At 52.1% G+C, this 25,873-nt stretch overlaps 1 protein-coding gene across 5 annotated transcripts in view; it reads right to left on the bottom strand.

The window, feature by feature from the left end:
- Positions 1-257: 257 nt before the first annotated feature.
- Positions 258-25,873, bottom strand: part of ADCYAP1R1 (ADCYAP receptor type I) — a 58,499-nt gene continuing 32,883 nt past the window's right edge. For 2 of the 5 annotated variants that reach the window (XM_059171491.1, XM_059171489.1), the window contains 10 exons: positions 25,587-25,684; positions 24,971-25,103; positions 23,904-24,057; positions 23,470-23,530; positions 22,875-22,944; positions 18,338-18,429; positions 11,398-11,481; positions 8,189-8,318; positions 6,790-6,831; positions 258-5,057 (listed from right to left, as the gene is read on the bottom strand). In XM_059171491.1, coding sequence (XP_059027474.1) covers positions 4,869-5,057; positions 6,790-6,831; positions 8,189-8,318; positions 11,398-11,481; positions 18,338-18,429; positions 22,875-22,944; positions 23,470-23,530; positions 23,904-24,057; positions 24,971-25,103; positions 25,587-25,684 — 1,053 coding nt within the window. In that variant the 3' untranslated portion in view covers positions 258-4,868. Of the gene's footprint in view, positions 5,058-6,789; positions 6,832-8,188; positions 8,319-11,397; positions 11,482-15,407; positions 15,492-18,337; positions 18,430-22,874; positions 22,945-23,469; positions 23,531-23,903; positions 24,058-24,970; positions 25,104-25,586; positions 25,685-25,873 lie in introns of all 5 variants that reach the window. The other 3 variants (XM_059171490.1, XM_059171492.1, XM_059171493.1) reach the window with 3 other exon arrangements.

Here is a 25,873-nt window from a genome sequence, read left to right as displayed (position 1 = left end):
TTCCATTTCTAGGAACTCAAAACATCCAACAGGCCTTGTTTCCACTCAGTTTGCATGATGCTTGGAGATCCTTTTGAGGCCACGACTTTGCTTTTCCAAGCCCGTAGTTCTAAGCTCATTCATGCTTGTTCCACACCTCTCCCTTGGAATCCAGGCCACAGGACTCTGTGGACTGGATCACTCGGGGTGATCAGATTTCCTCCCCTTCCACCTCCTCTCCTCCCTGCCCGCCACTTCTGCCAAGTTACAGCCACCAGGAAAAATGATAAGACATTTATTGAGTCATCTACAGCACGGTGACATCCTTAAAATCCCAGACAAGATCGTGAGCACAGCGTTAACGGCGGCAGCGGTAGCAGTGAGGTCTTCGGGCTTATCTTTATTGTGGGAGATGAAATATGGGAGCGGGGGTCTGGTTCCATAAGTGAGCCTAGAGCCACGTCTGGGATGCTGGGGACTGCCCCACTTCAGCCCTCGGCAGGGGCAAACCACACAACACAGACATAAGACAAGACACAAATGGCCAAGCACAGACACATCCCAGGACCTCACATATTTAGGGAAAGAATAAAAGAGCCCATAGCCCACTTGAGGAATGTCCCAGAACCTTGAAGGATTCCCATGGAGGTGACAGGGAAATCACCACCCACGTGAAATTCTCCCCATCCTAAGTCCAAGAGCAAACTGAATCCATTGACAGAGATAAGCCTGGAACCCTGTGTCCCTCACAGCCCACTGGTCTCCCTCTTGCCCCCAGTGCTGGTGGTTTTACAAATGGGGCAAAGGTTAACCCAGGATGGCTCAAAGCAGTTGACAAATAGCACAGGGTCCCTTTCAGGGGTCTTCACCCCAGTACCAGCCCATACCTGTGTAGTATCCAAAGCCCTTTTACACACAAGGATATCTCACTTCAACCTCATCTCTGGGCTGGGGAGCAGACTGCAAATCATGTCCTCCCATTTCTCGGATTAGGAAGCAGAGGCTCAGAGAGGCTGAGTCTTGGGGCACAAGACTCCAAGAAAATCCCAGGCTAGAACACGGTTCTCCCCATCCCACACTGACTCTATTGCTCTTCCTGCGATTTGAAATCCTAAACACTTCGGTAGCCAGAGCCACTTTCTTGCACGTGTCTGAATATTTTCTATATGGATGCTCTCGTTGGGCTCACATGCAGGGCTGGGCACATGCTGGTGGGCCCCTTGCCTCATTCAGGCTTGTGAAGCATCTTGGATCCCAGCACAGTACAGGCACTGTGCTAAGCCTGCCAGTAAGGGATTTCTCAACAGCCCAATGGGGAGGTTTGACCTGCAGATCTCTGTTTTTCTTCCCAGCTCTAGTGTTTTGTGAGTCTCCCTAAAGAAATACGGGGAAGGGGTCAAGGCCAAACAGCAGGTCACTGGCAAAGCTGAGAGAAGTCCAGGTTCCCCACTCCCTGCTCAGAGACCTCCTCACAAGCTTCCATGGTCACTGAGCTCAAGGAGGAATTTATGATAGCAAAGCACTCACTGCTTTCACTTTGGAGTGGTCTTGAGGGGATCAAGGGTACTCACAGATTCACAAAGGAAGCTTCTGCTAGCTTTCCTTTCAGGAAGGGCAATGGTCAGAGGGAGGAGGTGAGTCAGAACACTTTGTGGGTGATGATGTATATTTCAAGCCTTGGGCCCGGCTCCAGCTCCCTGTTCCCCCGAAGAAGCTGGTTTGGGAAGGAGTGAGGGTAAGAAGAGGAATCACTGCAGACCACCAGCTAGGTCAAGGAGAGTCACAGGGCCACCCAATGAGACAGAAAACGTGGCCTAGCCTCACATGTGGTAGGGAGTTAAGAAGCCCCCAGTGCGGGGACCACCAAGAAGCTACTGAACCCCCTCCCACCCCCAAATAGCACACTCTGTCCTCTCACAGGTTCCTTGGCAGCCTCAGCATCCCTAACTTGGCTTCCCACTTCCGCCGGGGTTGGAGACTCTCTTCTAACATGGCCTGCCCCATGGCGGAGCATTCATAAAAGAATCTGAAAAATCTCTTCATTCCAAGAACTCAGCCTCCCCTGGGTGACTGTTGACCTTTAGGATTGCATAAAATTAGAAAAAAAAACCCTCCTGGTAATTATCTTCTAGAGTCATGAAGATGGAGAACTCTGCTCCTCTCCAGAATGACCATTCCTGAAGACTTCAAACCCCTCCCAGCTCACAACTCTTTCTTACCCCTTCCCGGGGAGGCAAATGTGGCCTGGAGCCCATCCCCAGTAAGTAGATGGCTGGTGTTTAGACAGAGAATTCCAGAGATGCAATGGGCTCTACAGATCACCTAGTCCTACCACCCATTTTACAGATTTGAAAACAAAGACTCGGAGAGGGAAAGGTTTTGTCCAGACCTTATGCTATCCATCCCCCTCCCCCTGCCCACTGCCTATGACCCTGCAGGCCAGCTGCTTAACCTTGTGGAACATTCAAAATACATGGGGCACATCTGTTCACAAGATGGACAATATTTAATCCAGATAGAAAAATAAAGCAACAAACCAACAGGAACCCGGAACCTCTACAAGGATGCACCCCAGGGCTCAGGTGGCAACACAGCCCATAGGATTCTAAGCTGATGATGTCTTTGCTGTTTTATGAGGATATCTGTATAAAATCAAAGTCTCTTTTTCCACAGTGAAGCAGAGCTGCTGGTGGGGACTGGGACGAAGGAATGAGGTCCACTCAGGGCACCGCTCCTAGGATCTGGAGGTAGCCACTGTCTAAGCAGCCTTGGCACCCTGCCCAGGCTAGGGACATGGCTGGATCTACACATCATGCCCGAGGCCCCTGTCCAACTGTCCCTGGCATGATCCCTCCCTCCAGCCCACCAGCTTCCACTACGGTGTCCCAGTGGAAGAGACAGAAGTTTCCTTTCTAAGAAAGGGAAAATAAACGGCGTTCTCCCCTCCCACCACATATACACGAACACATACACTTCAAAGCCTTAGATGATACGTATTAACAATGATGCATGCCCTTTTATCTGCTTAGCTTTGAAAGCAACAATTGCTGAAGTGCAGAGATTGGAGAAGCTTTCAAAGCCACTTCATCTCACATATGGAACAACTGAGACCCCGAACAGGGAGCTCTGTGTCCATAGTCTGAGCAGTAGAGGCCCAATGGGGGGCAGATTCTAGGTTTGCCAAAGACCCAGGGGTCTACAGTGCTTCACTGGCCAAGGACACAGGGCTCATCTCTAAACCATGCAACTAAGTCCTTCTCCAGTCATCTAGAGGATCTCTCCAAACACGGACCGCAAGGTCCCCCAGGCTCTGCGCTCCTCATAAAAACAAGCAAAGCAACATTCCCTCTCCACCCAAGTTCCCTAAGCATTCCAGAACATGATCACGAAACAAGTCTGCAAACACACTTGGACAGGAACAACACCAAAAGTTGACATGGAATGAAATGGGCCCCCCCACATGGGCCACGGCACTCTAGCACTTTCTCCCACCTTCCCTCACAATCTGGTTCTACACCATTTTGAATTCTTAGACTGTGGCCAAGCAACTTGCAACTGGAGAACCACAACGGGAGCTGGGGAGCTGCCATGCCTTCCATGTGTGGCTTCTTCTAATAGGCACGGTGGGTATGGTTCTCCTCCCAACATCCTAGGCCACTGTAGCATCTGTGGTGATTCAATGTCAAGAATACACAGAGGGAAGTCTTTGCAAAGGTCTCAGAGATAGTTCAGTAGCTGAGCTCAAGCCCAAGGAACTGTTGGCCGGGGCTTCTCATTGTCCATGAGGGTGGGGGGGAGGGGAGTTATGAGGGCCCTGACTCAGGCGCAAGGAGGTAAGGTGATTCGGGATTCATTGACATCATAGGAAGGCGGCTGGTTCATCCTATTCATGGCTTTGACTTGAGGAGAAATGAGGAGGGGGAGGGCTTAGGGGTTCCTTGTGGTAGGTAGGGGTGGGAAGCAGTCTCTCTGAGGCATGAGTCTCTCACCTCCCGCAGCTGATGCCTAGGGATGGGAAGCGTAGAAGGGAGGCTACCCGAGGAACCCCCGCCCACCTCGAGTCGGGAGCGAAGTAATGGAGCCAGTGAAGGTCTTCTTCCACGGGTCCCCAAACTCTTTCCATCTCCTTTCCAATCACATCCACGTTGCTGGATCTTGGCAATTTTTCTTCTACCAAATGAAGAGCACCAGAACATGCCGGGACCCTGAGCCCCACACCCAAAATGAAGTCTCTGATTGGAAGAGCCCTGGAGCTGTCCACTGCCCTGACACCAGGAGCTGGGCACCTGGACTCCAAGGTGCTGGGGGCGGAGGATGGGGGGAGTCTCGGCTCAGGTCTCACCTCCACTAAAGGATGCTCAGAGCACCCAAGCTGGATCTCTGGCAGGCCTCAGGGACTGGGCCCGGCCTGAGAAGAGCCTCAGGTGGTGAGCAGACTCAAGGAGTCCACACTGAAAGTCAGACACTGTGGGGGCTCTCGGGCAGGCCCCTCCCTAATCCCCCCCCCCCTCCAAAGCAAGGTCGTCAGCCTCAGCTCACAAGGCCTCATTCACAAGGGCAAGGAGATCACTAAGGCTAGTGGAAACAGGATAGGGTGAAGCTGGGGACTTGCCTGAGGTGGTCAGGGGGTGGGGATAAGACAACTTTTCAAAATTGGTGGAGTATTTACAGGTTGGGATCAGGGCCCAGGGGCCCATGGGGGTGGGGGGACAGTGCCAGATGGGGAGGGGCGATACCCGGGTTCGCCCTGCATCCTTCTCCCACCTCGGGGAGCCCGGCCTCCAGCCCAGGGCCTGCCCGAAGTGAGAAAAGAAGCTGAACATGCGTGGGCCGGCGCCCGCCTGCAGCCCCAGCCTGTGTACGGAGGAGAGAAGGAGGGGAGGACGGGCTCAGGTGGCCAGGTTGTCAGCCGGGAGTCCGGACATGCGGATCTGGGAGCTGCTCTTGCTCAGGATGGAGAGTTGGGTGCCCCCGTTCACCCCACTGCTGGCCAGGGACGGGTGCCGGTGCTTGAAGTCCACGGCGAAGTAGCGGTTCACCTTCCAGCTCCGCCACTTACGCTTGATCTCCGCCTGCACCTGCAGGGAGCAAGTGGGATGGTCACTTCCAGACAGCCTCTTCTACCTGACTGCTCTGCCGGGCCCCTCCCCGGCACCGACTGCCACCTCCCTACAATACCCACAGACTCAGACGAAGGCTTGCAGCCCTCTAGGCCAGCAGTGGGGAAAGGAATGCCTCTGAGGAGCTGACTTGAGCTCCTTTCCCAAGGCACTGCCTGAACAAGGAGCTCGAATGGCTTCTTGTTCTCTGAGGGCTTCTAGTCCTGGGCCTTGGTATTCCCCAGGCCATCGCAGGCTCACAGGATCTTTCGGGGAATCTTAAAAAGCAGTCGCTTGGGGCAGACAGACCAGGGAAGGAGCGAGCCCCTCTCTCTCAGACCATTAACAGTGGGCTGCACATCAGAATTACCTAGAGAGCTTCACAAATCCAGATGCCACGACCACAGCCCAAAGTAACGACATCAGAATCTCTGGGGTGAGGCATCCGTATGTTGTAAAGTTCCCCAAGGATTCCAATATGCAGTCAGGCTCGATAATGGCTAACTAAGGTACTGTCTGAGTGAACACACCCCCCATGTTGCCCTTAGCCTGGTATGCACAGGGCATGGCCAGCTTCAGCCTCTCTACGCCCTCCCCAGTTTAGCACCTCTGTGTGGAGCCCAGACTGCACGCCTGCAAGTGAGTGGTCCCAGCACCCAGCCCTCCAGCTCCAGCTCCCACCTTCCCCACTGGTCTCCTGGCCAGCTCCCTGTGCTCCTACCCCCTGCCTCCCCTAGCCGCTTGCTGCTTGGCGCCTCTCCTTATCCGACCTTGCCGGAGGCTGTCTTGGCAATCTCCGAACCCAATCTTCGTGTTTCTCAGATGCAAAAAGGGGAAGAGCCTGCTGTGCTAAGCCAAGACCCAAGCACAGATACAATGACTCCTGGTCACGCCGCACACCCATCCCACCCATTCAGCCCCCACTCCTGTCCCAGCACCTCTGTTCTGGGCTCTGTTCAAAAGCATCACCTTAACAAACAGGAGCAGGAGGCCCTGAGACCATAGCTCTGGAAAGGACACGCTACGAGAAGGTGCCAGGCCTCTCCTAGGGTTTCTCGCAAGTTCCAGAGTTCCCACTCTACAGGGGATGGGCTGGGGCAGACAGGCAGGCCTGGTGGGGGCATTGCTGAACTTTGGGTAGCTCCCCACTTGGCACCCCTGCCTGGCACAGCCTCAGAAACTATAGGTACCATTTTTTGTGCCTTCCTCTTTCCATCTCTTTTTACTAAGGTGTGTCTTTTTTTTTTTTTTTTTAGATTTTATTTATTTATTTGACAGAGATCACAAGTAGGCAGAGAGGCAGGCAGAGAGAGAGAGGAGGAAGCAGGCTCCCCGCTGAGCAGAGAGCCCGATGCGGGACTCGATCCCAGGACCCTGAGATCATGACCTGAGCCGAAGGCAGCGGCTTAACCCACTGAGCCACCCAGGCGCCCCTAAGGTGTGTCTTATAAGCAGGGTTGTGCTCAACAGGGGACGCCTTTACAAGTCCACATGATGCTTTGCACAGCAGGCGAAGTGAGAGAGATTCTGGCCCAGGACAGAGGCTTCCTGGAGACTCTAGCACCACTGCCTTCCCCCTCCTCCAGGTGCTGGGAGCCTGGTGTGGCCCTGGTCAGGAGCATTAGCTCTGGTGGGCAGCAGGCTATGCCCCTGTCTGCTCCCCAGCAATTCCCACCTCCATTGCTAAGAAGCCAGAGGGCCAGAATCTTACCTCGCCATTCAGAAAACAGTAGAGAACAGCCACCACAAAGCCCTATGGAGAGAAAGCAAAAACAACCTGAGAACACTAGCAAGGGACCTTGGGCACAGTGAGGTAGGAGGCAGCACCAATGTGGAATGACCCCAGGAATCAGAAACATACCTGGATGGGGGGCCCTTGCCCAGGAATCTGCAGTAAGATGGAAAAGGTTCTGCTGCACCATGATGGCCATGCTCAGGAGGCCAAGTGGCTACAACCTGGCTTTGGATCTCACATTCCCTAGGTCAGATCCTTCCCATTCCCAACGGCCAGCTCCATCCCATGTGCTGCCAAGAAGCCTTTCATGGATGTCCCCAGCATGTTCTCAGGCTCCCTAACCAGCCTGCAGGACCCTGAGGGTGGCACCCCTCCAGGATAGAATGGACCCCCACCCCCTCCCCATCCCACACTTCCTTGGTCAAACACTCTTAACAGCACACAAAACACCATGACTAATTGCCTGACACAGAGGAGGCAGCCGGCTCCCCTGCATATGGCCTTTACATGTACTCTTTGCCTTTAGAATTCCTGTGCTAAGACGGGTACCCTGGGCTCGGACTCCGAGGCTGGGGCTACAGCCACACAGCTCCCAGCCATGCCAAGCTAAGAACCGTTAACAGGGAAAATACCTTGAATCAAAACTGGGGGAGGGAGAGTAAGAGTAAGTTTACTCTTACTCTTACTTACAGAGTAAGCTCCTGACCCTCAAGAAGCTGGAGCAAACAGCTGGGTTAGGGCGAGGTGCTTTACCAGAGGACACTCAAGTTTGCCCCTGGTGCCCCTTCATGGACCCACTTGTGCAGCTGTCCATTAATTTACTCACTAGGCATCCTCACACCCACTCGCTCACTCCTTCATTCACACGTTGACAACCCCATCCACTTATGCCTTCAGGGATGGAGTCATGGTCCCTCTCTATTCTCTGGATCATCTGTATCTCTCTTTGCTCATCCACCTCTTTAGTTCTCTTTGGCCAGGTCCTGTGTTGGGGACACCAGAGTAGGTAAGACTGAGCTCCAGGGCTCCTAAGAGGCGTGGTCTACAGGCTGGAGTCAGGGTGTCGACACAGAGGTCTCTGGAGAGCACCCTGCTCCCCGCCCCCCCCAGGCTGAAGGGGAGGGATGGGGTACCCAAGGAAGGCCTTGCTCAGAACCCCCAGAGGCAGCCGTGGGAAGATACCAGCACCTGTTCTCACAGGAGCCCACGGTATAGACAGCAGAACGGGCTCTCCCAGCTCTCTTCCTTCTACTGCTATTCCAGACATGGAAACACAAGGCTGGGTCTAGGTTACAGAACTTAGAACCGCCAGCAGATTAGAGACCGGGGCCCTGGCTCCCCACAAGCCCCCACCTGCCCTACCCACCACACCTACCTGGAAGGAGCCCAGCCCCAGCTCAAACACAAGTCTCTCCCTCTTGCTGACATTCTCCGGGGAGAAGGCGAATACCGTGTAGTGGATTCCAAACAGTGGGATGAGCAGCAGGGTGGACCGGGCTAGCCGTCTGTTGGGAGAGAGTGAGAGAGTGCTTGCTCTTAGGGTGGCCAGGTCTTGACATTGGAGCCATGGAAGGCAGAGAGGCTAAGTCCCAGCTCCCCGCTCTCCCCCAGAGCTGGGGCTCCTGTCCACAGACTCTCTCAGGATTCTCTCCCAGGGCACGGGGGCTGGGGGAGAGGGTGGCCAACCCAGCAGGGCTTCCAGACCCCCCTGGAACGTTTTGGGTGGACATCCCATTCCTCTAGGCCATGTCAGTGTCCTGTAGAACCACTAAATGTGAGTGTGGGGTTTACAGACACCTCTTATGGAAGGTACAAAACCCGTGGCAAAAGGGAGATGGGGACCAATGCGGGATTTGGAAGGTTTGTGACATCATGGGCCCTCAAGCAAAGCAAACTGTCCCCTGCTCTGGATGGAAGCTCCACATGCTTGGAAAGAACAGCCACTGGGGGGCCACGGAGGCAGCGGGCTTTTCTGAGCCTGGGGTTGCCACACACATGGGGAGTGATGGGGAAGTGCTGATGAGGGAGGGGGTGGGGGCACCGGGGGTGGACCACAAAAGGAGAGACCCAGGAGGGATCCAAGGAAGGACTGACTGCCTCTGGGAATCAAAAAGCACTGGCTAAACCGGAGGAATCCACCACCTGGGGAACAGTCAAGGGAGAGGAGGCTGCCTGCTTGGAATTTGAGGGGAAAGAGAGAGAAGGAGCCAAAGGGCCCTCCTTGCATCCTAAGGCTGCTCTTCTGGGATTCCTCTGCTTGCCACTGGTTACTTGGTCCAGCAAGGTGGGGCTCTGCTCTGAGGGGCAGGGGCACAGAAGCCACAATATGACGTCCAAAGGGTCCACACTGCATGTGCTTATGGGTCCTATTCTGTCGGAAGGGATGTTCCCAGAGGGTCTCCAAGTGGGACCCCAGCTTTGCCCACCACAGGGTACTGGCTCCCTCTGGATCTCCTGGAAGACCCAGCCCTGCCCTTGTAGGTGTGGTCTGCCCACTGAGTCATCAGAGTGGGGGCAGTAAGTGGGAGGTCCAGCTCCCCTCCCTCTCAGTTCCTGTCCACGGGAAAGGACATTGAAGGGTGAGGAGGGTAGCCCTTTGATTTGGGGGCATTGCATGCCCTCTTCCCCATCCTAATCTTTCCGGGAGAAAATGTTCTGTTGAATGTGAGGGCTCCAGATTTCAGGAAGTGAATCCATGGGGTCTGCGTGAGGCACTTGGCTTCCCAACTGAGAGAGAGGGAAGGGAAGAAAGAGAAGCAGAGAAGGAGACTCAGAGGAAGGGGGAGGAGTGCCCTGGGAAAACCTTCAGGTGGACAAAGGCTGAGCCATGGAGGCAAGAAGCACCACGTGTGCAGATGCCCGACCCTTCCACCCCTGGCCACAGGCAGCCAGTTCTGCAGGGCCCCGGGTGCCCTGGACCAGAGCTGGCGCCAAAAGGATGGGAGTAGGTCCCACCCTGAGCCCAGGTGTCCTCGAGGGGGCTGTCCTCTCTCAGACTGTGGATCCCTGAAGATGCTCTTGGTGTTTCCCTTATCGGTTAGCTTCCCTGGCCAGCTCGTGCCAGGCTGGGGGCTCACACTCAGAAGGTTCCTGCCCAGGAAGAGACAAATGAACACACAGGCCATGGGAAAGCCTCAGAGTTCTGACACCTGAATGTGACCTGGGGCTCGGGTCCTGCGCATCTCTGTGTCCCCCGTGGTAAGGGGCAATGCATGGCTGAAGGACGAAAGCCTGAAAAGAAGTGGCAGGTGGCCTGGAAACTCAGGCATGTGGGCACTTGTGGACCCCTTTATGACGTTGCCCAGAGGTGGGGGTACCTCATAAGCAAAGTTTAAGTGAAGGGGCTTGGGAGGAAAGGCGGCCCTCAGACGCGCCTGTGGTTTGCGCCCTCTTCCTCCCTCCCTCCCTCCCTGGGCCTGTTTGCAGGGATCCATCCCCGCAGTTTGAAAGTTCTTAGAAACCAAAAGGCCAAACCTCTTCAGCTTTCACATGGCTGTGGCTGGATGGTTCCATGTGTGAGAAGCAGGGACCTTCCAGACATGAGCTCGGGCCCTTCCCAGTCCCTGGTCAGGTGGCAAATGGCAGCAAGGGTGACACAGGTGGCCCAGCAGCACCGCTGGAATGGTTGGGGACTTCTGCCAGGGCAGATGGTCACCACTTTGGCAGACAGAGAAGTGGGGCGCAGACGAGGAGGCCATGAGGGCCCAAAGCTCTGGGACCAATATACTTCAGAGCAGACCAGAGGCCTTGGAATGGGGACACATGGTGTGAGCCTAGGGAACCCTCTGAAGAGAGTCACAGAATCACCCTATCTGATCAAGTCACAGAGACTGTCACACAAGCCTCAGCCTCTGTCCTTCTGCCCCCAAGGGGACATCGATGGACAGAAGATCCCTAAAAAAACACAAGGAAGAATTTCCAATGGTCAGAGCGGCCCAAATTACGGTGGGCTCCCCCTCCCCTCCCCTGTCAAGGGATTTCCAAAGGAAGACTGATCTTCAGTTAGAAATGCCCTGGGCCTTTGTGCTGAGGACTCCCTGGGTTCAAATCCTCGCCCTGCCAGGGATGGGACCTTGAGTATTTCCCCTCTCTGTGTTCAGTTCTCTCATCTGTAAAATGAGGTTATTACAAGGACCCCACCTCAGAGGGTCACTGTGAGGATTAAGCCTCTTAGCACAGGAAGTGTGAGCAAGGTTCCTCGGGGGTGAGGGTCCAGTGTATAGGAACTCAGGCTCTAAGACTCTTAGAACTAATTTGGCGGGTGCAAACACTGAAGCCCAGAAGAGTGGGGGATTCAAGGGAAAACCACGCACCGTGGCAGCAGCAAGGAGGCTGCTCCCACAGGGACCACAGCTCCGTCCCCACAGCATCCCCCCTCCCCCTCCCCCGATGGCTTGAGGTTGCAGAGAATTCACAAGACACACAGACACCAACATGCAACAGCAGAGAAACCACTGGGCTGGAGGTACAGCCTCGCTCTCCGCTCTGGGACAGCTAGCAGGTGCAAAGCTCCAGGCGGCAGCAGCAGCATGCGGCCCCCTCCCCTCCGGGACCCCCAGCTGCAGCCACGCCGCGCACACTTACAGAGTTATGGTGGACAGTTCTGACATCTTGCAGGAGTGCTGCTGAGCCCGCTGTGGCTTGCAGTAGCATTTCTGCACGCAGCTGCTGGGTGTGACAAGATCAGCACTTCTGTCAGCTGGGGGCATTGGGCAATGAGGGAACTGAGGGGAACCTAGAGCGACTCGAGGCTCAAGGGAGGGCAGAGGAGCCCAGGTGCAGAGCCAGGGCGGGGGCAGTGACACGGAAGAGAATGAGGAAGCCAGGGACCAAGATGTGGTCAGCTCTGGACATAGAAAGGCATGCCCAGACGTGGACAGGTGTGTGCACAGAGACATACGCACACAATGAGCACTCACACCAGGTCCGCAGCAGGTGAGGGCATGGGTGTTCTGAAGGCGGGGGCGGGCCTGGGTCTCAAGCAGGGCCCCCCCACCCCGAAAGCTCTCTGCTGAGTCAGCGCCAGGCCTGGAGCACGGCCTTGTCAGAGGTCACGCAGCAAGACGGACAGCTGGAAACCCATGCTGTGGACCTCGCGTCGCCCAGCCTGGGCCGACCCAGCCCAAATCAAGCCCATTCTGGGCTTGGGTGTCCACTGGTCTTCTTCCTCTACACCTCTCCCTCTTCTGCCTGGACCTCCTCCTCTCTGAGCTCCCAGGCAGCTTGGCGTGGGCATATAGGGGCAACAGAAGTGGGATGGATGGAAGAGATGGCTAATTAACCGAACTCTGCACTATCCAACAAAACAGCCATGACCCATCTGCAGCTATTTGAATTAAAATTAAATCAAGCTAGAAATACACCTTCCTCAGTTACCTTAGCCACCTCACAAGGGCTCAACAGCCACACATAGCTAGTGCCTCCCATATTGCACAGCATAGTCCAGGGCATGTCCATTCCTGATGACGGTTTCACAGCACAATGCTGGGCTAGGCTTCCTGATCAAAGTTCCACAGGCAGGGACTGCAGGAGTATCTTTTGGGCACTTGCCCATAGCCTGCAGAAACAAGTCATCTTAAAGGAGGGGAGACCCGGGGGTCAGGCTCACTCTATATTCTGCTGGGTAGGGCAGGCACAGAATTTCCACCTTCTCAGAGAGGTCAGGCTGAATTCCCATCTGTCCCAGTTCTTTACGGTCCCACTTGCACTTAGGTGGGGACAAGCCTTAGACACTTCTTTTCCTTCTCTGATAAACATATAAGACCCAAGTCAAACACTGTGTCACCTCATCAGATAGCAAAAGAGCGGCCTCCTCTACAAACTCTCCTCGGGCACTACATGGCACGGAGCCCCTAATACCTGCCGGTGATCTGAGCTGAGGGGCTCTGATGCACATGAGAACAGAGACACATGAGGAGACCAGGCCTTGGGCATTCACCGATTCATAATTTATGATTCCAGCTCTTTGAGAGGAAGTCTAAAGGTCCTTGACCTGGGCAGACATGTCATTTTGCTAAGGCAAGAATCAGAATCACATACTTAAAAGATGAGGCAAGCCGAGGTCGCCCCAGGACCCTTGCCTCCATCAGGTGCATGGTTCTCATTTAATAACCAGCACCTCTCGGTCCACACCGCATGGCAGGGTAGGAACCACCACTGGCTCACCTGACAGATGTGGGATGTGAGGGACAGCGCAGTGCTCGGTGCTGCCCAGACCAGTGGCATCAGCACCACCTGCAAGCTTCTTAGAGATGCAGAATCTTAGGTGCCCACCCCCCACCACCTCCAGCACTGCTGGCTCAGAATCCGCCTTTTCACAGGACCCGGAGGTGATCCACAGACAGCTCAAAGCCTGAGAAACACTGTCGTGTGGAAGTCATGTATTTGAGAAGTTTCTTCATGTGTCCTCAGTGAATGTCAAAGGTCTGCTTCGTATACATACAAAGAGATGGATAGACACACAGAGGTATGTTTTTCTCACAACTTAAAAGAGCTTAATTGGACAATCAGGAATGGGAGCCTTCCTCATCTCCAGATTTATCTCTGCCTGGCCTAGATTGGAAGGCTGGCTACTTTCTCCTACAGCCAGTAGCCTGGTTGGTGCCCAGGAGCCTGAAAGCCCAAACCTCAGATGTGGCCCCCTACGTGCCCATCTTAAGCCCTCACCCCAAATTCTAAAGCCTCAGCTGCTCTCCTCTGAGACTACGCCTCCTTGAACTCCCAAAGGGTTATCCCTGCCATTCCTGGGCCCTGGCCACAGTAAATACAGACTCCTCTGATTTCTAACACTAAAGGTCACTTAATGGCAAGTTAGCTGAGACCCCTGGTCAAGATGTGGGTCTCTGCTGGGAGGGGCAGGATAAAGTGTGGGGGGGGGCTGATGCCTGGGAGGGCTCTCACGAAAAGAACCTAGGGACAAAATTAAATGTCTTTCTTCCCAAACAGTACTTCTCCCAAAACCTCCCTGGCTCTGCACAAAAGGACCCACAGAAAAGCATACGAAAGGGTGGCAGAAAAGCCAGAGACAGGTGTGAGAAAGGAAGAGATGTCGCAGCCTCTCAGGAGTTACTACAGTTGGTAGCAAAGGGGAAAGGAATCAAGAAGAAGACGTAACCCCAGACTGGCTGGTGAGCTCAGTTCTGATTTGGACCTGAAGGGAGAGAAGAGACAGGCCAGAGTACTGGGTAGAAGTGGATCAGAAGGCTGAAGAGCCCCATAGCAGGTACAGGGTCCACGCCTCCTTCTGGAAACCAGGGAGCCCTGGCCTATAACTCAGGGAGGCAGCACATGGATTTTCAAGGCCTGTTATGGTCACAGGCTAACCTCCATGGAAGCTCTGGTGCCTTTGTGTGCAGCGTGCCCTGGGCTATGAGGCCCCAGGGAACACCCCACAGAAGGCTGGAGCCCCCCCAACCCCACCCACCCCAGAGGGCAGCTTTGTGTCTAATCCACCCTGCTCCTGGCCAGCAGTGTGGTGCTGGGTCACTGGGCAGGTCCGTGGAACATCTCAGCCTGAGCCAAACACTCTCCAAAGGGTCCCTCCTGGCCCTGAGATGCCATATCCCCCTGGAACCCTGGCCCAGCACCTGGGGAATCACTGCACACCACACCGGCACTCCAGCCAGAAGCTCAGCTCAGCAGATCTTGGAGCTCCCCTGCCTGCTCCTACCCCGTCCCCCACCACTGAGGACAAGCTCAGGCTCTGTGCCCCTCTCCAACCTTGGGGAAAGGCAGGGAGTGAGGGCTCCTGAGCTCAAGGCTTTGTCTAGACAGTGACTTGCTGGGTGGTCTCAGGCCTCAGTTTCTCCATCTGCAAAATGGGAGTAACCATTCCCCGCTGCTGATCCTTAACAGGAATTTTGAGGACAGGGTGCTCCCCGATAGGGTAGGGGTGCTTTGGAAGTGGAAAATGGACCTCCCTGTGAACTGGGAGCCTTAGGCTGTGGGCTGAGTTCCTGGGCTGACAGCTTCCTGGCTGCATTTCTGCCATGACAGAGCCTGTCTTTAGAGTCAATGCCGTCCTTCAGACACTGGGTATGACACAGCCCTGCCGACTAGCGACATCACTAGTGACAACCTCCTTCCTTTACCCCAAGAGGCCATGCAGACTGGCTCTGCGAGGTCCCCAAGGGAAGTACATGTGGGGTTTCCCTCCCCCACCTGAGACCTGAGAGGCAGCTTCCAACACCCGCTGGAAGCAGACCTGGGGAGCCCGCTGGGAGGACAGCCAGCTCCTGGAGGTGGTCTCAGCACAACTGGTGCCTGTGCAGGGACCTCACCCTTCCCTTTCTGAGCCAGCTGGCACCTCACAGAGCTCAGGGCAGGAAAGGGCAGACTAACCCTGACCCCAGCCTCAGGTTGAGCCCTAGCCCCAACCCCAGACCAAAGGGAACCAGAGCACATGCCAAGCCTGACCCAGGCCCACACTCCACACCTGGCCACTGCCCATGGTCTGAGGCCAGCCCCTCATTCCATCAGAAGCCTGAGGTGAGAGTGTGGGTGGCTCAGTGTCGCCGCCCCCCTATGGGCCTCCAAGCCCCCAACAGAAGCCGTGTCTCAAACCCTTATCATCTGAGCAGCTGGAACCAACCTACAGGAAAGGGAGTGAATGCTGGTCTGAGGGCACAGGCAGGGGGTCCTCTCGGGCTTTCTTGGGGACTCTCAGGCTTAAATTTGTTCTGGAAACAGAGGAAAAAACCGGAAAGCTGTTGTGGGCAGATCGGAAGGGGCTTCTTAGCCCCACACATACCTCTGGTGGACCAAGGGGACTCGGGCACAGCCCTGAAATCTCCTCTCCCACCAGGTCCTGGCCCTTCCCCTCCGTCCACCACCCCGGTAGTCTCCCCTCCCCAACAACAGACACCTCCCGGGCCCAAAGCACTCCAGGTGGGGATGTTCTCTACAAGGCCGGATCCCACTGGGGCCTCTTCTTCCAGGAAGCCTTGTTTATCCCCTTATTTAGGGACCATCTCTCGTCTGTAACTTCCTGGAGGATAGGAAAGACAGTGCAGTCAAGCTCAGAGCCAAGGGCCCCTGCTGTCCTAGAGCCATGGCTCCACTCGTTCCTACTGGATTCATTTCACTTCACTGACAACTAGTTCCCTCAGCTGTAAAACGCGGATTATCCTGAACAGTTGGCAACTCAGCCCATCAGATTCACTGGGTGTCTGTGAGCACAAATTGTGCATGGTCAGAGTGGCAAGTGTTGCTAGGAGCTCTGCAGTCCCCAGCAGCACCGTCACTTTGATTGTCCCTCCCTGGGTCTCCCTGACCCTGCAAATGCTCAGAAATGTTGCTAAATTTCATAGGATCAAATTGATCCCTTATCCCACATCAGCCCTCCCCGCTGGCTTGCAGACCACATCTGAGTTTTCCATCTCTGGGGCTGGAGACAAGTACAGGTTTTGTCTAAGAAGGGGATGTACGGAGATAGCAAAATGATTTTTTTTTTCCCCCCAGAATGGAAGCAAACCAACCAGCTGGTTCTTTCAACATGGGCACGTAAATGTAGAAACCACTTTGAGAAATGGTCATCTACACATCAGGAAGGCCCAAAGGCTACAGCTCCCAGCCTGTGGTAACTTGAAAGCCCCCCCAGCCCCACTCTTCTCTCCACCAGACCCTGGGGCTTCCTACTGCCTGGGACAAGATGTCTGAGCTGAAGTTCGGTGTTGGGGTCCGAGAAGTGTCCTTATTTAGGCAGCAGCTGGGCCCCTGTGTACATCCTTGCACAGGCAGGGTGAGGGGAAGTGGGCAGAGCCTCCCAGAGAAGAGATCCTAGGAACCAAAGAAGGGAAAACACTTCCTACCAGGAAGCAAAGAGTGGAGGAATGAAAGCTAAAGCTCAAAGGAGAGAAGAGGGACCCTTTACTACTCTAGCCTCCTATGTCTGAAATAACCGTGTGGGTGCAGACACGAGGTCATGAGTGCCGATGGCAGAGGGGAGATGAGGGAAGCAGGAGGGCCCTGTTTTGTGGGTTCTGGAGACTAAGACAGGGATGACCCCTCAAGGGCACTTAGTTGCAGGGAGCCAGCCCCATGGATGACCCCCCAGTACAAGGCCTCAGAAACTTTATGATTTATGCATAATTTTTGACGACATAACACATACACATAAGCATGGGTTGGCAAAAACATGAAAAAAAACAAAAGACAGTAAATGCATAGCAAAAAAAAAAAAAAAAAAAAGAGGGTCTTTTCTAATGTAATGTAATCATCCTAAATGCAGGGAAAAAAATGGTTGACCAACCCAGGCCCTGGGCAGAGCCCCCACCCCCACAAGAAGGACTTCCACAAGGAAGAGTGCCCAAGTTAAACCTACAGACCAAGGGCAAGCTCCACCTCCCTGGGGAAGCCCCAAGGAGCGGAAGGATCTGGGGCTGGTCTCTGGGTAGCTCCTGCCTCCCCTTCTATGCAGGACAATGGTCAGCTGCAGAGAACCCTCTGCTGGGTCTCTCTGTGCTGTCCTACTTGTCCACTGGTAGCCATCAGGGTTCTGAGCCTGGGGTTGGGGTGGCTGATGAAGGCAGGACCAATTCCCCACCGATGCCATGAGAAGACCTCGGCTCCTTCTAACCTGCCTTCTTCTTAAAAAACCGAGGAGGCAACACATTTTCTACCTTGCTTATGGACAGACCACTAGACTGCCCTCCAATGTTCTGTGCCCATCTGGCCCTTCCAGCCAACCACAGGGGATCGATCTTCCTCATCAGCATCAGAAATGTCCCCAAACCCCATACCCCAACCAGCTGGTCATTCTCGGGATGATCAGGCAAGATGGGTGAAAGAGAAGATGCTTAGACTCAGAACAGGTGGGAGGCTGGGGGAAGGCTGACAGAACGAGTGGGACAAGCTGTTAGTGACTCCAAAAATACTTGTAGAAAGCAAGCCAAATGGCCATGGAAGTGGAGAAAACCCATGCTCAATGGTAAGGGTTGCCCCCAAACCCCCTGGATCTCAAACATATCAGTGTACGTCTGCTCAGGGAGGAGGAGGGGGAGCTGCAGGAGGAAAACCAGACCCAGAGATAAAGCTGCCCTGAAAGAAGGTAGAAAAGAGAAAGGACTCCCCCCTTCCAATACCCAGACCAGCAAAAATGTCCACCTGGCTCGCCAGTCAGGCCTGAGCAACTTGCACACACTGGGCTGGTGGTGGGGACATCAGGCAATGGTGCATCCAGTGGCATTCATGAACTTCCCACAGACCCAAGATCCCCAAAGGAAACCCAACTGCTCAACAACGAAGGCCCTAATTACCCTAAGGAATCTGGTGTTTTCCACCTTGATTTTGCTAGTGCGACCCAGGATCTGACCATCTCATCCTCTCTTTCTTCCCTCCCACCACGCAGATTAGCAGCTGGGTTGGCTGAAGAATAGGCGGGCAGCTACATTTTAAGGGCACTTTAATCAGAAAGAAATCTTGCAAATACCCTGTCCGCGAAATACCTAGGCCTTCTCCTGTGACTCGGGTGCAGGGCCCACACAGCTGTTGGAAGTGACAATGGCATTCACATGAAGGTACTTACAAGTAGATGCTGGACTCATTGCCTCCCATGTCCGGAGACTGAAGTTTCTGCACAAGGATAACGATGATGCCAATGAAGAGAACAAAGTTAACCTGAAGAGCAAAGAAAAATAGAACTGATTCCAGGCCAAGACTTGCCGCAGCCCTGCCTCGGCCTGGCCTGTTACAGCCTCAGCCCTCCCTGATCAGTCAAAATCCCATCTCGACTTATAATTCAAGCCGGTGGCAGGAGAACACGCATTTACCTCACCACCTACTAGTGCTAACATGACAGAAAAGAGCAAAGAACATGAATTTCATAGGAATCATGAGGAATAGGAAAGATTATCCGGAGTGAGCCAGAAAAGCAGCCAATTTCTGGTAGAGTAAGAGCAAACAGGATCGGGGTCATGGAAAACAACACCCAACAGATAGAAAAGAGGCTCCCGCAGAGGTGGGAATTGTCCTCTGGAGAAACTCCAAGTTCAAAGAATGGAACATGGGGAACCAGAATGGATGGCCATAAGCATTATTAATTAAAGAGATGCCCGGGAATAGCAATAATAGCCTTTACCTTCAGAGAAAGATCAGGGACAAAAATCTCTCTAAACAGTGAGAAAGCAAAGGGGACGGGGAGCCAATAAATGGAAACAAGGCATAAGGTGAGGATCACATGGCAACAGCCTCTGAAAGTAGCCAAAGCAGCTACAGCCGGAGGAAAAAAATGAAGAGCTTGACACTAAAAAATGTAGAGCTTGACACTAACTTAACAATAACTTGACACTAAAAATACTAAATACTGAAGACAAAATAATTAAGCATTCAAATCAAAAGCTAAGGGGAAAGTGCCACCCATTTAACTTATATAAGAAGGAAACTACTGAAGATAAAAATTCATTATAAAAAGTTGGGTAAAAGTAGATTTGATCAATAAAAACTTTATTTGGGGGTCTGGTCTTGTTGGTTTGTTTCCACATTCTCCACGAAGGTAGTTCTCCTAGTCTTCTCCCTCTCTTCAAGCCCAGGGCCCCAACAGTCCCAGGAATTCAGCACAGAACCTGCTGCTGCTCCCTGCAGAGGTTAGTCAGTCCAGAAGGAGAACATGCAAGTAAACAAATTTAGGGATGAGAAGGAGAACAAGACAACAGATGTATAGAATATTCTGAATCATAAGAGAAAATCAAACAAAATGGGAAAGTAGAAAATAACAAAATCAAATCAAGGAGGTGTAGAAAATCTAAGTAGAGAAATGACCTCAGGAGAAATTTTAAAAAGTAATCAAAGACATAAGCATTAAAAGGCTCGGGGCCAGTTAACTTTACAGACCAGTTTCATAACACCTTTAGGGAAGATGTCATTTACAGGCTATGTCATTGTTTAAAAGCAAATAAAAAGACAACCTCACAAGTTGCTTATTAGGCTAACAAAACTCCACTACAAATCCCAGACAACAGGGCACCTCAGTGGCTCAGTAGTCAAGCATCTGACTTCGGCTCAGGTCATGATCTCATGGTCCCGGGATTGAGCCCTGCATCAGGCTCCCTGCTCAACAGGAAGCCTGCTTCTCCCTACTCTACTCCCCCTGCTGTGTTCCCTCTCTCGCTGTGTCTCCTTCTATCAAATACATAAAATCTTTAAAAAACAAAACAAAAAAAACAAATCCCAGACAACAAAGAAAGCATACAGATACACACACACACACACACACAAACACACAGACCCAGAGAACTTACAAAAAGTAATGCAAAAACTATAAATAAGATACTAAAAAATAGAATTTATCACTGCATTAAAAGAACAAACAGATCATGGCCTAAAGGTTTTATACCAGAAATGCAAAAAAAGTCAAAAAAAAAAAAAACAAGAAAGTCAAAATCTAATATTTCTTACACTAACAGATTAAAACAATAAGCTACCTTTATCTCCTGTAAGACTAGTGAATAGTTCAATGATCAAAGAATCAACAAAGACATGAGAAATGAGCAATCTTGGATTCTGCTCATTTGATATCTATGAAAAACATTTTTTAAAGATTTATTTATTTATTTATTTGAGAGAGAGAGAGAGAGAGATCACAAGTAGGCAGAGAGCCAGGCAGAGAGAGGGGGAAGCAGGCTCCCCGCTGAGCCCAATGTGGGGCTCAATCCCAGGATCATGACCTGAACCGCAGACAGAAGCTTAACACACTGAGCCACCCAGCCATCCCATCTATGAAAATGTTAAACATACATAACCTTTGTCCCAGAAATTCCACTCCTAGAGATTTATTCTTTTTTTTTTTTTTAAAGATTTTATTTATTTGACAGAGAGAGATCACAAGTAGGCAGAGAGGCAGGCAGAGAGAGAGAGAGGAGGAAGCAGGCTCCCTGCTGAGCAGAGAGCCTGATGTGGGACTCGATCCCAGGACCCTGAGATCATGACCTGAGCCGAAGGCAGCGGCTTAGCCCACTGAGCCACCCAGGCACCCCCTAGAGATTTATTCTAAAGACATATTCACACACACAGATATGCACAAATATATCCATCGTGGCATTGTTCATAAGAAGAAAAACTGGAATATTGTAAAAGTCCATCACTAAGGGAAGAGACCACTTTAAAAAAATGTTTCCAAAACACATTTGATTTCCGGATTTTTTAAAAAATACACACTAAAATAAGCCAGAAATAGAAACTTTCTTAATTTAATGAAGAATAACTACTCAAAACTATATAGCAAACACCATCCTCATCCAGACCAAGGAACAGGGGTGCCTGCATGGCTCAGTCGGTTAAGCATCTGCCTTCAGCTCAGGTCATGATCTCGGGGTCCTGGGATCGAGCTCTGCATCAGGCTCCTTGCTCGGCAGGAGGCCTGCTTTCCCTCTCTCACTCACCCTGCTTGTTACTGCTCTCTCTCTGTCAAATAAATAAATAAAATCTTAAAAAAAAAAGAAAGAAAGAAAAGTAACCAAGAAAAGAAAAAATACACAAAAACAAATTGCTTCCTTATGCACCAGCTGTAACCCACTAGAACATACAATGACAGAATGAGTCCCAGACACAATACAAACCCAAACTGGAAAACACTCTAAGATTTTATTTATTTATTTGACAGACAGAGATAACAAGAAGGCAGAGAGGCAGGCAGAGAAAGAGAGGGAAGTAGGTTCCCTGCTGAGCAGAGAGCCCTATGTGGGACTCGATCCCAGGACCCTGAGATCATGACCTGAGCTGAAGGCAGAGGCTTTAACCCACTGAGCCACCTGGGCGCCCCTGGAAAGCACTCCAGAGCTAAACTGAACAAGATGATGGAAAAGCTGTACAAAATGTCTCCACAGGAAAGACTGAATCAATGGAGAAGGATCAGGCCATGTTCTTGGAGAGGAAGACTCCATATTTTAAGAAAATCACTTCTCCAAATTAATTTATAGATTTAATGCAATTTCTCTAAACATTTCCACCACCCTCTTTTTGCAGCTTGACAAGGATACTTGACAGTTCACCTGAACGAATGAATGTGTAAGAAAATTTTGAAGGAAAAAAAGAATGAAGAAGAGGATATTATAACATATTTGATTTAGACATCAAAACCTGCTACCAGGTTATAATAACTATGACAAGGAGGCATTCACTGCAGAAACAGCCAAATAGATTAGTAGCATAGCACTGAATACTGGTAGAATATACGGAATATTCATGATAAAAGGACATTTCAACATAATTGAAAAACGATGGTCTATTTAATAAGAAGATGAGAGGGTAGAATATCTATCCACTGGGAGAAAAAATAAAAAACTAAAGACGATTAGATATCATTTCAGATCAAAGAAATAAAAATTCAGCTAGATTCAGGACAAATATATAAAAATCCAACCCATAAAAATGTTATAAAACAACTAAGAATACTTCTATGTCTTAGGCTGGGAAAAGGCTCCCATAATAAGATACAAGTTTCAGAACTTATGAAGACAAAACTTGACAGTTTGTATAAAATTATGCAGACTTGGAAATATACTTACAACATACTTAACAAATAAAGCGTTACTATCTTTGAAACAATTAGGAAGATAACTGAGCAAAGCAACCAAAAGAGAAATGAGCAAGAGAAATAAACAGATAATGACCAGAATAAAAGCAAATTGTCAATAAATGTCTGGGGGAAAAGTACCTCACTGTACTAGCAATATGGAGAAATTCACATTAAAACAATGAGCTACCATCATTCCCCAGGAGCTTGTGCAAAAATTTAAATGATTGATATTATAAGCACTGACAAAGAGGTACTCTTTCCCACCCAACTATTCCATTTCTAGAGATTTAGTCTAAAGAAATACTCATGTTCAAAACTATGCACAGAATTGCTCCTAGTAGCATTTTTTCATTATGAGGAAAAAATGAGAAAATATAAATGTCCAACACTAGTGGACTAGCTACATAACTAGTGTCTCCATGTCGCCAAATATAATGGAGCCAGGAAAAAGGAGAAGGCTGGCTTATGCAGTGGCCTCTGTATTTGTCCCCTTCTCCTGCCTTCTGTCCAGGCCCCTGTCTCTTCCCCATCCTTGCCCAAGGATACTCACCATTATGGAGCCAACCACAGGGCCTTTGATCACCCACCACAGAGCCGTGTTGTCATTCATATCCCAGCAGCTGAAAGACAGAAAGAAGAGAGATTAAGCTCAGTGCTGGGATGCCTACAAGCCAATGCTGACAGCCCCACTGTGGCCCTTTTCCCTTGCAGCTGTCTGAGGACGGGCTGGCTGGAAAAAGAGTTTTCAGGCATGCTGCAGACCAGAGCCCAGCTCTGGTTCTTCTAGTGTCCTGGTCCTTGCGTCTTAGAATCACCAGTGGACTCCTGGGCAAGGGCCATGCCCTTCAGGATTGTGAAGGTGCGACCTCACCCTCAATAGCCTTCCTCCCCTCCCCGAAAGGAAAACAGGACGCTCAGAGCTGGGCCCAGCCATGGAGAGGGCCTCTGAAACCTTGCACATTCTCACTAGGATCCGGCTGAGATGTGGCTGGGTAGATCTATCAGTGGTGCAATCAGGGTACAGTCGGGGGAAGGTGATTGGGGTGCAGTCAGGGGCTATTAACTTGAAGTCAGGGGAGCCACTGAGGCCCATCTATAAGAACCTTCTCGGGGTTCTGGGCCCTGGCTCTTGGGCACGTACTCACCCTGTGTCATCGAAGTAGAGCCTCAGCATAGCCCACACGGACACACACACAGTTGGGGTCCCTGGGAGAATAAGAAAAGAAGCCTGGTGACAACAAGAAAACCAACAGGCCCTGGGGTCCCCTCAGATTTGGGCTCCCAGGGTGTTTCTAACCCATGGGGCAGGTCTCTCTTTCAGACCTGGAGTCTTGGGGACCCTAACTGTTCCTCACACCTCTGCCTCTGCATGTCCACGTATCCCTCAGAACTTTGTCTATCTCACTTCTCAGAAGAACTCCTGTGCATACCATGTCTTTCAGACAGTGGGCTTTCAATGGGCAGGAAGAGCAAGAAAGGGTCCAAGAACCAGAGATGCCATCAGCTGCGGACCAAGGACATATCTGGCCATGAGGCCTGAGCCATGTGGCCTGAGCACTGGCCACAGTCAGTGACCTACCCCAGCCTATGATGATGTACCAGTAGAAGTATCTCCTCTCAGGAAAGAAGGTCTCCACTAGCAGGGTGAAGAGGTACAGACCCTCGATGAACAGCCAGAAGTAGTTCGACACGACACAGTAGTGGAAGAAAACCATTATAGCCTTGCATTCCACCTGCAAAGAGGGTGGGGACGGTGAGGGAGGCAGGAAGCCCCCACTGCTGACTCCCACCCAGCCCAGCAGGAGCACAGAGAATCCTGGGGGTCCTTCTGCTCAGGCACACTTGGGCTCAAGCATCCCACAGATCTGCAGAGTTAAAAATGGCAGCACCCTATGATTCTGAGTTGAAGCTGTCCACAGAGGCAACTCCAGGCGTGTCAGAAAAGGATGGGGGGAGGGCAAGCAGAGGGCCCACTCCTCTCCCCAGGTTCATTCTCCCCCAACTTTCCTGCTCCTTCTCCTCTGCTTTTCCAACCCTGCATCCTCATCAGTAGGGGAGTACAGAGGACCCTGCAGGAGGCTTCTTAGTCAAATGAAGTTTTTAGACATCAATGGGGAGACTCCTGGTCCCAGAAATCTCGGACAGAGGGGCCCACCCCGGCCCTTCCAAGTGTGCTCTCTTGGGTCAAGCCGCTGTGCTCTGGGCTGTTCTTTCCATCTTGTTCCACCAAAACCTATAACCTCTGCTTACCTCCAAAGGTATGAGAACTGGGGAGATGTTCTGGAGAGATCCCAACCAAGCAGCCCCTCAGCTCTGCCACCAGTTAGTGAAATGACGAGAGGCCAGGCAAACCCTCTCTCCTTGGGCCACCGAGACTCAGTGTTTCCACCTGACCCTCCACATTGGCTCTGCCATGTGTGCCAAGTACACTGTGTGTCAAGTACACACACAGACTGAGGGACAGGAAATGACATCGAGCTGGGGTCTCACTGGTTGCTAGCAACTCATGGTCCTTCCTGGATTTCTGTGTTCTCTGGGGACAGTCACTGTCCCAGCAGGTAAGTACCTGGAGGGTAGAGGGGGTGGGGGGGGTCACAGGGAAGGGGGCCCTGGAAGGGCTTTCCTGCCAGGGTTCCACACACTCACGGTGGAGATGAAGCAGTGGTTGCTGTCCTGCTCTGCGTAGAGGATCCAGTCTTTGATGAAGACAGAGATGGCCCTCAGCATGAACGACACGAACAGGTTCATGTGGATGAAATTGCGCGTGCAGTGCAGCTTCCTAACCCAGCAGGCCGGGGGAAGAAGAGGCCTTGAGGTGAGGAGCCCCGTGGGACCCCCTCCTCCGCTCCAAGCTCTGCTCTGGGCCAGCTCTACGGCTCTGACTCGGGGGCTCCCCAGCTTTCCGCCTCTCTACATCCTCCCTCACAGCCAGGCCGTTGTTGCCTCACTCCGTGACTCTGAGACACCAGACTTTCCCCTCCTGCGGCCTCTGTCCCTTGGACCAGGAAGATAAAAGTGAGGCATGGGGGTCTCCTGCCTAGGTTCCCCTTGCTGCGTGGCCCTGGATACATCAGTTGCCCTCTCTTGGATGGAGTTTCCCACCTGTTAGTGTAGGGGTGGGGGAAACACCTTCTAAGGGTCCTCCAGGGCTGACATCCAGGGGAGAGGGTAGGGGTGGGTAGGACAGAGCCAGGGCTCTGAGCTATGGTGCTGCTACTCTGAATGCTGCTGGTGTGTGGGTGGCGGGGGTGTGGGGTCTTACCGGAAACGACAAAGGATGACCATGGCAGTGGTGAGGGTGACAAGGGATGTGCTGTAACCAACTGTGTACAGGGCCTTGACTGACAAGTAGTAATAATCCTGGAGCAAAGCACAAAACATCCAGGGCTCCGCATGGAAGCTGCTCCAGCCCCCAGCTCCCTCAGACCAGGGCCTGCCTACTCTGGGGGCCCACCACCCAGCTCCACCTTCCTTTCTTCACCTCTAGCTGATCTCATCTCCTCCTTTCCCCCCACCCCCGGGCCTCGACTACCCTGTCCTCCACCCTCT

This window comes from Mustela lutreola, chromosome 4 (genome assembly GCF_030435805.1).
Source record: "Mustela lutreola isolate mMusLut2 chromosome 4, mMusLut2.pri, whole genome shotgun sequence".
In the NCBI taxonomy this organism is placed as follows: Eukaryota; Metazoa; Chordata; class Mammalia; order Carnivora; family Mustelidae; genus Mustela; species Mustela lutreola.
Note: the sequence above shows the minus strand (reverse complement) of the source record. Positions and strands in the feature narration are given on the sequence as shown.